Consider the following 13,166-nt stretch of genomic DNA (forward strand, 5'->3'; position numbering starts at 1 on the left):
GATGTTATCGCCGCGTATACCCAGCGCCTTCCTCGCGGGCGTAATAATAGCTCCGCGCCGGTAACGGCGTAATTACTCACTACGTAGCGCGTAACGTGCAATTCTAATTACGTAATTTGACATTTACGTACGCCGATACGTCGAGCGAGCGAGCGAGCAAGTCACGTCGCACCGTGAGAGAGCGGAGAGTTACACGATGACGTTGAAAATCGTGCACCACCCCAAGCAACCACCGACTTCGCAATTTTTACTTTTATTTATCTTTTTTTTTCCCCCTCGTCACAAATCCGCGTTTATCGGCGTTCGCCGGCTCTTTGATTAATAAGATCGCGAGATTACCGGTCTGCGATTTTTTCCCGCCGGCGTCGACACCTTTCGAGTACCTAACATCCATTCACGGGAATTGTTCGTTCGTTCGTCTCAATGAAAATCGAACCACGCGATATCGAAGTATCGATACACAAGACGAATCTATTCTTAATTATTGTCTTTTATTTTTTGAATAAAAAATTTTCCTCGAAACATCTTCGTTTAATTTTTTTTCGTAATTTAATGTGACACGCGTGATGAATTTTTCTCGGAAAATAATTTTTTTTTTTCTTTTTTTAATATGGTTATGTGAATTTTTTTTTATATTTGAATAAACAGATCAGAATTTTTATTCGTCGTACGCGCAATAAAATTTTAATGAAAGTACTTATGGAAAGTAGGAAACGTATCGTTGCCGGTCACATGTCGCGTTCTCCACAACGGTACGTCGGCAGCACGTTCTTTGCTATGCCACCACATCGTCGGCCTTATCGACCGCCAGTAAACATCTTCGTGCCGGTGTCATTGTGCATTTTACACCGGCTTAAGTCGCACTTTGTTAGAGCTAATTGCCAATTACGACACGTCGCTGCTCGCGTCCGACGTGCGTACAAACTGCGCAGCGAGCGGCGTGACGCTCGTGTGCACGACGATCGTGTTCATTTCATTCTCGAGACAATTGCATTACTTCGCAATTACGTTTTGTATAAACTTGTCGGTTAAGCGACACCGCTTGTCTGATTTTGAACCTCGCGAGCGATAAGGAGGGATCCGAGCAACCGAGTCGACGAAGATGCTAATTAAATTGCGAAGTCGAAGTAAACCGTTTTACGTTTACCGTAAGATTTACGGGTGGTATATCTACACACCTGGTGGACGTGTTGTTTCTTCACATTCTACTTCGAGACGACGCGAAAACGTAATATCATCGTCGCGTCAAACTATCGCCGGGGGCTTTTAATAATAACGCTCGGACGTAAATCCTGTTAGACCACCCCGCATCGATCCCTGCACGAGCGTCGCGCGAAAATGAATGCATTTACGCTTAATGCAATCCACGCTTTAGCGTTCATCGACGAATTCAGAAATGCGGATGCAATACCGCTCATTCTTCGGCGCGCACCTTCGCAACGGCGTTTCTCTCGTTGCGATAACGAGCCAGGAATGCGCCGTTCCGCCGCGTGACAGTTTAATTTAATGAAGGCCGCTCGAAAGCCCGCAAGCTCCGACTACCGATGAAGCCACGGAATAAAAGGGGACGTTCAATATACGCGGGAATAATGTGGCACGCGTTCGTTTCTGTTAACGATGTTAGCGTCGATTTCGGTCCAGGATGCGGCTACGTATCTCCAACATTTTTCTCCTCTAATCTGCGACTATCGTCTCGTTTACAGCGACTGCAAGCGTCGGCTCTTTGCAGCGTCCGAGAAATTTATTTCAGCCGTTAACCTTCCGCTTTGGAAATAATTCCTTGCGTTTATATAAAATTTTTTTTTTTCTTCCTTTTTTATTCCCTGAGCCTTTAATCGGTAACACCCGATGTCTCCGCGAAATGGCCCGGCCAAGTCGCCGCGAAGAGGCTGCATTTTCTCGTAACGGGTCGTGCCCGTAGTTTAGATTACAGTTTGAAGTTCGGCGGAAACCGAGTATTATGGTACGAGGCAGCCAGTGGAGATGTACCGTTATGCGATTGCTATGCCACTGCGCCGCTCTAGGGAATGTGGGTGGAAAGTGAGCGTCTCTTCGTCATTGTCTTCCTCTTTCCTCGCTGCCACGGCGGGCTGCAGCCCTGCGTCGCATTCCGTTGCAATTTTCTGCCTCCTTTGTGCCGTCCTTTTATTCCTCCGCGTGCCCTTCGTTAAGTCAATTGCGCTTTATCTCATCACTTACGCTCCCTTTAGTCACCGGCCTCTTTCTTTTTTTTTTTTTTTTTTCATACGCGACCTCGTCATAGAAATTATAAAAATTAAAATTATAATACTGCGATGTGCATTGCCAGGGTGTTAAAGGAACGTCCAGTGGTTCCGTTTCCTCGCGATGCAAATCTCGTTCGGTGGATAGTCTGAGAATGATTTTAAATGCTTCGCTTACTCGTTTCGCACGGCGCCAGGCGGACTTGGCTCTATAACTTTAAGCTGCAAGCGCTAAGTCGACGGGAAACGGCGATAGGCTTACTGTATTTTGATGAAACCGCAAACTGCCGGATCGGCGAAGCGTGCCGCCGCGGATATTCGCAGGTGCCAATTCTACTTGACGTCCGTCACAACTGCCGCGTCTCGATAATTCCGACAGCTCGGCGACCGGCTGCACCTGCAACGAAATCAACACGTTAAAATTGTAATGCGCGCGTATCACGCGAGCACGCCCTTGAGCGTGCCGGCGATTGCGGTAAAATTCATTTATGTCGGTTTATGAATAGCCACGTCATGTACGTCCACGCGATAAGTGAAGCGACAGACGTTCGCTGCCACCGGGAGAGATAGAACGTGGATGGAAATTTTCCACGTGATAGTAGATTAAGTTTCTTTTTTTTTGAAATTTGTTTGAAACGGCAGAGGAGATTATTCAGAAGTAGTACGATTTAAATTCATTTTGATTAAAATATAATAAAATTATTCATTATCGCTATTAATACATCGGAATTGGAGACTCGTCGGATCTTCGGAATTTTTTTTTTTCCCATTAGTTTACGTCGGAATGCTGAAAACGGGACGGTAACTTTGCAGAAGTAGCATTGGACGCGTATAAAGCACATGTTAGCCCCTCCGCCGTTCGTCTAATCTCGATTAATCACCGTTACGGACGGCTCCGCCTGTTATCGACGTGTCTGCGTGCTCGATACGCACACTTTGTCTATCGGACGTATAACGGGGCAAACGTGCATACGCACAGAGCTTACACGCGCGGGCCCCGAGTCTCCTCGTGTAGCACACAGAGAACAGGAAGCAGGATGCTGACCGTGAGGGGCCTGTTGGCGCGTTACCTATACATAGGTATGCAAATCACGTCACGTTCCTTCTTCTGCCGATACGACTGCCATGCCGCAAAATACACCGAGGCAAAGGATGAGGTCCCTCGCCGTGCTGGGTGCCCCGGGACTAGCGACAACACCCGGTAGATGCAGGCCTTTCCCGTCAGCGTTTTCCCGGTCGCATCGTCGGCCATTCAGCTTCGCGAAGTTACCGCGATGATAAATGAGAATTGCGAATTAAAGCAGGTATCTTCACGCTCTGATACTCCGGGACGGCTGCACGCGATATTTTCAACTCTGAGAGATGTAACTTGTTTAAAAAAAAAAAAAAAAAAAAAAAGTAAGATATCTGCCGCGCATCGTTAAAGTTCGGGATAGGGAAAAAGAAATGCCGCGATTCCGAGATCCTTGAGGCAGGAATCCTCCAGCAGGAGGCATACGAATTCCGGTACACCTTGTATATAGAGAGTATAATACACTCGATTTGTGAGTGAATTACATCCGGTTTCTTCCCCCTGCGCGTCTCCGCCGGTCTAATGCTCATTTCCTTTCTCTTCCTCTCATCCTCCGACGTGCCCGGTATTTCCGGATATTTACACGTTTTGATTCTGGAAAGCTCGCCCTGCAACGTGCTTCGGTCTTAATATTTTTAGACAGGCCCAGCTCGATCATACGTACGTACGGGACTAGAAATATTGCGAGCTTCTCTATACGCGGCACCGGTAGCTATTTTCCCATTTTCTCCGAGAAACGTTTCGTCATCGCTCTTCAAAAGAACGCGCTTACAGGAAATCGCGGTACCGCGAAGAGGCCTTGCCATTTCATTCGATTCACGAATGTTTTCTGACGCGCGAAATCCCCCAGATTTTACCCGTACAATCTACCCCGGGGAGATTACATTTCGCGCGCGTGAGGAAGCGGTGAAAGGGAGAACGATACACAACGGACGGAATTACACATTTCGTTTTCTGGCCGCGGGAACGCGCCGGCATTTTTAGCATTCCGAGGCTGCAGGGCAAGGTCAAGCACGCTTGGGCATCTGCGTCTCCCACCCTTCTATTTTTTTTTTTTTTTTTTTTTTTCTTTACTTTTACATCCCCGTTCTGCGGATTCTCGGGCTCGCGAAGTTGGTCCCTTCTTTATGAGATTCGCAGCGTCTCGCGGTGGTCGATTTGCACGTCGGTGCACGATAGAAGAAGATCGGATTCTCGGTAAGAGCCCTGCTATTTTCACACGACAGTCCCTCCTCATGTCTCGTGTACAGTTTTATTAGCGGGGACCGTGACTCACGATCCCGCTATATTCGTTGCCAGCAGTGGCAATGAACCGACCGTACCGCAATCATTTATCCTGCCAAACGTTCGCCCGCACCTTTTGCGCGTTCGCGATTGGCCGTTTGTTCCTCGTCGCAATAACGGCATTGACGGTGAATGGTTTAATATCAATGAAAGTAACGTCAGTTTTTTCATCTACCATTCCTAACGAGCGTCATATAATTAGATATTGCTCTCGTTAATTTTTTTTTATCGTTAATGAAAAATTTCTAAGTGCTTTTTTTTAGCGATTTTTAGATTTTATTTAAAATCGAAATTAAATTTTTAACACGTCGCATGGCATTTACCGCTTTATTGACTAGAAGACAATGCATTTCGCTGCCGCAGTATATCAAAGGTTTACGGAGCAACACTCGATCGACCCCTTTCTATGACCTCCGAAGAACCTAAGGATTCCTAAATGCCTTTCACCACGTTCAATACGGATTTCCCCGTATAATACCGAACAATATTCTCGTATTTGTTCTTTGAATAATATATTTAAAAAGATCCGAAGGTCAGCTGTATAGAACTTGATAATGAAACGTAAGTGATTAACGCGGACGATAAGCTAATCATGAAACCTGATAATTGAATATAAGACTGTTGTACAAAAGTATTCTTACGCCGCACGTGGGTTAGATTATTAGCGACTACTTTCTGGTAAATACCATCCGATTTATGTTAATAAACTTGCCCCGCGTTCGGCAAGAGAAAGGTTCGCCGAACAGCCAGGGGTACACGACCGGTATAATTTCTAGAAGAAAAAAGTACGAAATATAGCGTATTGCCGCTTACGTAATGTCCAAAGTACGCTCTAACTGCCCGAATATTCTCATCATTTGGTCGTCGATTTACCAAAGTATCAGATAATAATCTTAAATTTAACACGAGTGATAATAGTAATAGATAAAAAATATTTTATAAAAGTAATTTTCAGACACCGAAAAAAATTGTAATTTTTAGTGGCGTTTTAAAATTATTTAAAGAGTTAAGAATTGCAAGTTTTTTCATTTTTTTTTTTTTTTTTCACGGACTATTAATATGAGAGTTACCTTCACGGTGACGCTGTTGGCGGAGCTTTTGATGAGATCGATGATCTCCTCGCGCGACTTGTCATCCACGTTGATCCCATTGACCTCGATCAATCTGTCACCGGGCAATAGACCCGTGTCATTGTTGTGTTGCACCAGGGCGCCAGGTTCGGCGAAAATTACCGGTCTCATCTGCGTGACGCCGTTCGTCGCTCGCTCAACGATCACAGCGCGACGGAGCGAAAATCCGAAGTCGTTTCGCGGTGGTGGTTGCCTTTGAATGGTGAGCTCCCTGGGCTCGGGTAACTCGAGTGGCACGAGCTCCGGAAGCTGCAGTTCAATCCCCTGTTCCTCGAAGGAGACGGACGATCGCCACCTCGAGAAACCTTGAGATTCGCCAACGGGCGACAAACTAAACGGCGGCGTCGCGAAACTCGAATTTGTCGTGTCCGTCAACGAGTCCGCGGACGGACTGGCGCTGGTAACGACCTAAATATAATTAAAAAAAAAAAAAAAAGGGCATTTAGAGAGTTCACATTTATCACTCGACATCTCGTTACACGTTTCGGAAAAGATCGTAATAATCGGGTTTCGCCAGAGCCAATGTGCGAAAGAGAAAGCGGAACGTTATCTAACCTGAAGCAGTTTGGAGTCAATTTGATGATGATGATGGTGCTGCTGTTGCTGGTATTGCTGCTGAATTGTCTGCTGTTGCATCGAGAGATTCCACGTGGTTTGACACAGCGTCTCCTCCTCGCTGCAGTCGTCCTTGTTCAAAACGCTGTTCAAATGCGTCGGCACGTTTTGATAGGTGATCACTTCGTTCTGAAGAGTATTCCTCACCAGCAGATTGCTGGCCTCTTGGTAACTTGTTTCGTTGCCGTTCGGCAACACGTTCTCCTCCGAGAGAACGCTCACGGTGCAACTGTTTACCGTCAATCGCGGTCCTTTGAGAATGCCTCGCTTAGGCGGCTTCGGAGGTAACGGAGGCAAGCATTTGCCACCGGACTGAATGCCGGCGAAACTCGTCGTCGTCGACGACGTGGTCGTGGTCGTTGTCAGAGATGTGAGAGACGCCTCGGACGAGTCACTCTGCATCAAACTGTCGGGAGTTCTGGTCGTCCAACTGCTGGCACCGGCGCTTATCGTCGAACCTGGTGCCGCGTTCTGCGCGGCGTCCAGAAGATCGCGGTCCAGATGCGCGAAAAACGACGCGCTGTAGTCCGCGGTGATGCCGCTCGGTAATTTTTCCTTCTCCTTCCGACGACCGGGGATTTTCAATGATCTACGAACCTGCAACAGAGCGTATTAGAATGACAAGGCTTTTCGAGAAATCCGTTCAGCTTGGCCGCATCGAAGAACTGTACCATACAGTAGCCCGCTAATTTTTTGAAGAACGTTTTTTTATTCTGCGAACGATGCGACGCGTTCTCCATCTCTTCGTGCGCGATATATTTGCAATTCTTACTCTCCGGTAATGCAACGCAAGTAAGCGATCGGCATACTTAATATTTGCGTCAAACTATATCCGATTTGCGGCGATACTGAATCCGCAGAGGCGAAGCTTTCCAAAACGAAATCTTATCGGTTTCCTGCGCTTTCTATCTGCATGTTACGATCGATTAAGTTGTTTTAGTATAGTCATCGTTAATGTACGTGAATTTTTTATGTGTTGTAGTTTATTAATAATATCAGTTTAAAGAAAGCCACTGGGGAACGTTATCGCCTTCCGATATCGACAGCTTTGTTTATGTCGATAAAAAGTGTCCGAACAAGATAGATATCGGGAACTTTGTGCACCTCGTAAATCGTCAAACAGTATCGCTGTATGTACACCCACCTCGTCATCGAAAGATACGATAATCAAAAGGCACATTGCCACGACCTTAATATGAAAAAATTAATTAAATTAACAGAGTTCGCAATTAAGATAAATTAAAATATGTAAATTTAGTTGAATAATTTGCAATTTTTGTGGTCGTGATTCTCCGATTTACAGAAAAAAAAGAAAAAAAAAGAAAAAACGAGACAAACCATGGCGACGCGAGGGTTATGTTTTTATATTTCAAATATCTGCAATATTCATTTACTTACTTCGTCTAATCGCAGGAGCTCCTCCGCGGACATGCTGCTACGATCGCGCTTTTTAACATCCTTCCGCTCCTTCTTTTCGCGCTTCCGCTTCTCCTTGTCGTCCTTCTCCGCGGCCTTCTTCATAAAGTTAAACATTTTCTTTACTCGCTAAACGTCCGAAGAACGCGAGAAAGAGATAGCATACGATATCTCGTTTCTCGATTGCTCGATTGGCTTAATGCCTCGCAATCGCGGACAGTCTTTACTCTTTGCACCTTGTAGCATATATAGAAATATGTACTGATAATCTCAAGCTACTCTCAGCACACCGGCTCGCGTCGAGCTACACGCGTACACTTGAATGCCGAGACACTTCTTGATATGTGTGAATTACGCGTCGTTACATATCACCGTGATCACGCAGCACCGTTTGTCAAAATAACCGGCGAGAATTTTGCCGCGTTGCTCGGCGCTATTGGCCGTGCGTAACGCACCGAGTCGCGCGCATCGTCTCGTCACCGCCGCCGCGATGCTCCTCGGCACTCGCGGCGATACGAAGAGCGGCTGCCTGCCGCAATCCTTTCCGAAGCAGGCCGTGTCGTTTGTTCGGGGAAGATCCCAATGCCCCGGCTCGCCGCCCAGCGCACCGGTGCACCTTGTCGGCTGGTAGCGGCCCCGCGTTCATCGATTTGCCCTCCGGATCGTACCCTGGAAAATTCATCCGACGAAAGTTAGTCGTAATCTCGCTGCAAGTGCGCCGCCGACGGATTAGACGCAGACGAAGGTTGACAAATGGGGCCGGGAATCGATTTTGCCGGCTACGAGATCGGAGCACGTGTCGCGCGTGATGAAGCGAGAGAATTTGCGGGGTCACATTTCCGGAGTCACCCTCCCTTCCCCCCTTGATGGTTGATCTTCTCCCCTTCGGCGACCGGGGCGTCAGACTCGGAAGGGTGGAGGCCACCCCGGATGCGGTACGCGCGAGGGTGCACGCGTACGCGAGGGCGTGAACCGAAAACGTTTCCTCGCCGACGTGGAATTCTTCCTTCGACGTGCGGAGCTCGAGATCGTCGAGTAGGTATGCGGAAATGCGGCGACGGTTCCGGCAAAAGAAACTCAGATAACGCGACCGTTGTTCGGTGCACGCGTACGGCCGGCTCGCCGCGAATGGGTCTTTCTTCGTTCTCTTTCTTCGTCGGGATTCACCGAGCTCGCGCGAAACGCGTTCCCTTCGCGCACTCGTCATATCGCGTGACGGCCGCCGCGTACTCAGCAGAAATGAAGAAAGTGCCAAGGCCCCCTCCCCCCCCCGTACATTATCGAGTCGATTACCTCGACGATTATCGACACGCGCGTTCTTTATTGCGTGAAAATGGGAGCTGACGAGCGAACGATCGGGTCGTTTGATCCGGGGATTCAATTAGAGGAGGCTGCAATTACTTTTTGCGCCCAACACCGAGAGACGCGTAAGTTGCGTCGTACGATTATTCGCACCTTCGTTATCCGCTCATTTACATGGACCCGCCGAAGACAATTAAGAAGTCGTAGCTTCGTCCCGCGGTGTAGAAAAATTAGAAAGGCGACAATTAGCCGCCGCTAATGAAACCACACACTCGAGAGATTTAATTGCACGCTGCCGTGCGGTTCTTCGCGCATACGCCGGTCGGGTGGGGGAGATAATTTAAATGTAACCGGGGCAATGCGGAAGTACATTACGCAAACGTTGATCTTACATCATCGAACTGTCGCTTGGAAATGTGCGAGCGACGTATCTGCAATAAAAAAAGAAAATTAAAAAAAAAAAAAAAAAAAAATCTACTTGACATATCTGTTCTCGCGTACGAGACGTTCATAGTATTGTTCGCAAACGAACACGCTCGCTTTCTACCGTATCCTTCTTATCACTCGGCGTAGCTCGCTTTTCAAGGACGAACCCGGGGTATCCCGGCGCCGGCGAATCTACGTACGTGCCGATCGATTGCCCGGCACACGTTCGGAGCCGGCGAATTTTTTGGAGCACGCGGTGCCGCCTTTGGCGAGCCGCTCCGAAAATCCCGAGAGCGATCGATGCCCCGATTCGCGTGCACGTAGACCGGGTGGGCGCCGCAAAGCGTGTCCGCGGGCTTTATTAATGCGGATAATTAAGATTTTGCGGAGAGAAGAAAAAGAGTTGGACTTTCCTAACGAGTCACGGTTGAAGAATTTTTACGGCTTCGCTGTAATTGACGATCGTTCAAAGTTCAGGCGACTTAATAACGCCGCATCGGGAGACCTTTGGCTAAAAGGCTACGCGGAGTACCCGGCGAATCTTACGAAGCACGCGACCTTTTCGCTCGTAGCCTCTCTTCGCTCCGGTGCGATCGATGCCCGCGTACCAGCGTGGCTGTGTGCTTTACATTTCGCTACGAGCGCGCGAAGGTGCTCTCGGTCTTTCGCAGGCACTGGAGGCTTCAGCTCCGATCGGCGCCCCTACCTATAAGTTTCGACGAGCCGCGTCGGTCGATCGAACCTAGGCCGAGAGCGTGGCTGCCTGTTGTACGCTGGCTGACGCGTTATCCAGCACGGGCGTTCCTCGTGCTCCAAAACTGACAGCCGACCGCGGAGTCGACACGGGACACGCGTGACATCAACGGCACCCCGCTTACCGCACACCCGCCATTCGCACGAGCCAGCGCGACGCGTGCTAAGTATATGTACGCACAGGACGGACGCGCGCGGTTCCACGGCACCTTCGGTCGGCGAATCAACGCACCTGGGAAGGCCGCGCCTGGGTGACTCGGTGGTCGGCGCGAGAGATGGCTAGCTGCGGCACAGGCACCGTGACGGCACAGCCGAGGTCGGTTCTCGGTCGACCTCTTCGCGGTGCAACGCGCTGCGGCGCGAGTACGTGCATCGGTCGGAGGGGAAGAGGGGTATGGGTTCAACAGGGCGCTCTTTAAACGGCGTTACTACGACTCGATCTCGCGCTCGCTGCGACACGGAGGCGGACTGTCATGGCAGTCATGAATTGAGAGCGGGGCCGGTGGCGACTGCCAGCGCCTTTGGCCAGACAACGGTCTGTTAGCCAGCACCCTTCTTTTCCAGATAGCTACTCCAACGTCGACGCATGCGTACGCGGCTTACGGGCCTTTCGATCCACCGGCGGAGCACCGCTTCAGCGGCATCTTCTAAAGTTCGGGTCTTTGACTTCTCTCTTGGCCGCACGCTTTCTGAGTTGCCGCGGGGAAAGAGAGCGATTTCACCATCGGTCGGTTTCTAGCGTGTCAGGATTTAACGATATTTAAAGAATAAATAATGATCCGACTAAGGATTTAAAGATATAATTATATATAATTTACGTGAGAAAATAATTTGATAGCTAAGAAGTACAGAAATATAAAGTACCGCGACTATTTTTTACATCTCTAATAATATCGTTTTATAGAAATACATTTACGCGGAGAAAAAAAAAATTAATTACATTATTTTTATTGACTCTAAATTTGGAGCACGTTCCTTCGATATTTTTTTAAGATTTTTTTTCTTTTTTTTTTTTCTGTAATAATATTCTCGTTGGCTCATCGTTGATAAACGTTTGAGTAACTTTCGTCCCGCTAGCGGGCACCAGCTTCTATACGCACACAGAGAATGAATTAACATACATGTATAATTTCCGGCAAGTTGTACGATCTATCAGCTGACGGCACGACGTACCGAGTCAATCAGTAACTAAATAAATCTGCATTTTGCGTCTGCGTTTCGCGGTAAGCCTAAATGAAGCATCATGTGGTGCCGCAACGTCTTGAGAACACACGTTATCAGCAACAAGCAAGCAATATTCTCCTGCCTCCAATGCTCGAGGTATAATAGCCTTAACAGTGTCACGTTGAAGCGTCCAGCACGACGTTTATTCGTTTCGAGTGCACGCGAGTGCACAATCGGCGACGTTATCGAACATTGGAGTCGCCGATTTGAGAGCGAAGGCATACCGGAGCCTGTCGAGTCGATAGAGCATATAGTGGCGCATATTATAGGGACCAAGAAGGTATCGACAACGTAACGTTATCTACATTTATTGGCAATATTTAGAGAGTCGGCAGTTATCGATTTATTTTATTATTATTTGCAGATAATAGATATATTGAATGTTAGAAATGATCCTCTCGATGCGAGTCAAATAGAAAAATTGGAGTCCCTGTGCGAATGTCGCTTGTCTAGGTAAGAGCTCCTTGAATACGGCTTAAATGGACCGTAGAGATCCATGTGTCGGAGTGCAACGAAGCTCTCCGCGCCCGCTTATGAACGCCAAGTCCTTGCAGAATGCCAGTTCAGTATATCATCGGCGAATGGGATTTTCGAGACATTACCGTGAAGCTCGTACCACCGATTTTTATTCCTCGGCCGGAGACCGAAATCCTGGTAGACTTTGTATTGAAAAGACTTGGCTCTTCTCAGGCTGATAGTTGCGAGATTTTAGAAATTGGTTGCGGCTCGGGTGCGATATCACTGGCTCTCGCTCATTCTTGTAAAAAGGTACGCGAGGAAATTTTATCACACTATTTCGTATCTTAGAAACCGAAGGCAAATCTTAGCGGAAGTAATAAAATAATAAGCATGAAAAATAAAAAAAGAAAATGAGTAATATTTTTTTTTAGATAAAGTGCACGGCTATCGATTCGAGTCCACATGCTTGCGATTTAACGATGATAAATCGAGAGAAGTTGGAGTTGACGAAGCAAGTCACGGTGCTCCACGCGACTTTAAAGCCCGATGCGAGTATCGAGGTTTCGGAAAATTTTAATAGTCCCGATAACGCGGACTTGGACTCGAAGCTGTTCGATTTTGTAATTAGTAATCCGCCATACGTGCCAACGAAAAAGATACCGGAGTTGCAGCCAGAGATAAGAATGTAACGTAAACAAAATATTACTGCGAATTTTATATAATTACAAATATATAGACGTAAGTAATTGATAATAAATATATTACGCAGTTATGAGGATCTCAGAGCGTTGGATGGCGGTGACGATGGATTGAAGGTGATCAAGCCTCTTTTAAAATACGCTGCCAAAGCATTAAAACCCGGCGGATATCTCTTTGTGGAAGTCGATCCTACTCATCCGGAATACGTGCAATTTTTTACAAATAAATATCCCGATTTTAAGCTTCGTCATGAACACACGTACAAAGATTTTTGCAATAACGATCGTTTCGTGGAAGTAATGAAAGTCATTTAAAAAATTTATTTTGTAAAATAATTTTTTTAATAAAATTAATACATATGGACAGGGTGCTTTAAACAGCATGCTGCTTCTAAAAACTATGGGTGGTAAATTATAATTGAAAAAAAGAGTCATATACAATTTGATAAATATGTCAATCGTTATTTATTTGAACTTAAGACATATGACGAATATTGTGCGTCGTATATTGAACATTTTACATTTTTTAATTTCTTTTTAATTATGCGATTAAATTTTTTATTTC

The 13,166-nt window shown here is 47.0% G+C and overlaps 2 protein-coding genes across 3 annotated transcripts in view; one reads left to right on the plus strand and one right to left on the minus strand.

The window, feature by feature from the left end:
• The window catches only part of LOC139111104 (unconventional myosin-XVIIIa), a 44,216-nt gene extending 33,137 nt beyond the window's left edge, over nt 1-11,079 (minus strand). Inside the window, exons 1-5 of one of the 2 annotated variants that reach the window (XM_070671212.1) lie at nt 10,453-11,079; nt 7,722-8,408; nt 6,264-6,920; nt 5,649-6,116; nt 2,485-2,619 (exon numbers count right to left, since the gene is read on the minus strand). In XM_070671212.1, coding sequence (XP_070527313.1) covers nt 2,485-2,619; nt 5,649-6,116; nt 6,264-6,920; nt 7,722-7,856 — 1,395 coding nt within the window. In that variant the 5' untranslated portion in view covers nt 7,857-8,408; nt 10,453-11,079. Of the gene's footprint in view, nt 1-2,484; nt 2,620-5,648; nt 6,117-6,263; nt 6,921-7,721; nt 8,409-10,173 lie in introns of both variants that reach the window. The other variant, XM_070671211.1, reaches the window with a different exon arrangement.
• A 132-nt stretch (nt 11,080-11,211) lies between these two features.
• On the plus strand, nt 11,212-12,965 carry Hemk1 (HemK methyltransferase 1). The gene is made up of 5 exons (XM_070671217.1): nt 11,212-11,724; nt 11,809-11,897; nt 11,999-12,212; nt 12,335-12,588; nt 12,673-12,965. The coding sequence occupies exons 1-5, from the start codon at nt 11,464-11,466 to the stop codon at nt 12,914-12,916; spliced, it is 1,062 nt and encodes a 353-aa protein (XP_070527318.1). The 5' UTR covers nt 11,212-11,463; the 3' UTR covers nt 12,917-12,965.
• The last annotated feature ends 201 nt before the right edge of the window (nt 12,966-13,166 follow it).

This window comes from Cardiocondyla obscurior, linkage group LG22, assembly GCF_019399895.1.
Source record: "Cardiocondyla obscurior isolate alpha-2009 linkage group LG22, Cobs3.1, whole genome shotgun sequence".
NCBI classification, from domain to species: Eukaryota; Metazoa; Arthropoda; class Insecta; order Hymenoptera; family Formicidae; genus Cardiocondyla; species Cardiocondyla obscurior.

What these genes read in the sequence shown, in the direction of transcription:
- Hemk1 (XM_070671217.1), top strand. Translation starts at nt 11,464, where the DNA reads ATGTGGTGCCGCAACGTCTTGAGAACACACGTTATCAGCAACAAGCAA. An exon ending in ATATTATAGGGACCAAGAAG is followed by an intron (nt 11,725 to 11,808) that starts GTATCGACAACG and finishes TATTATTTGCAG; the next exon opens with ATAATAGATATATTGAATGT. An exon ending in TGCGAATGTCGCTTGTCTAG is followed by an intron (nt 11,898 to 11,998) that starts GTAAGAGCTCCT and finishes AAGTCCTTGCAG; the next exon opens with AATGCCAGTTCAGTATATCA.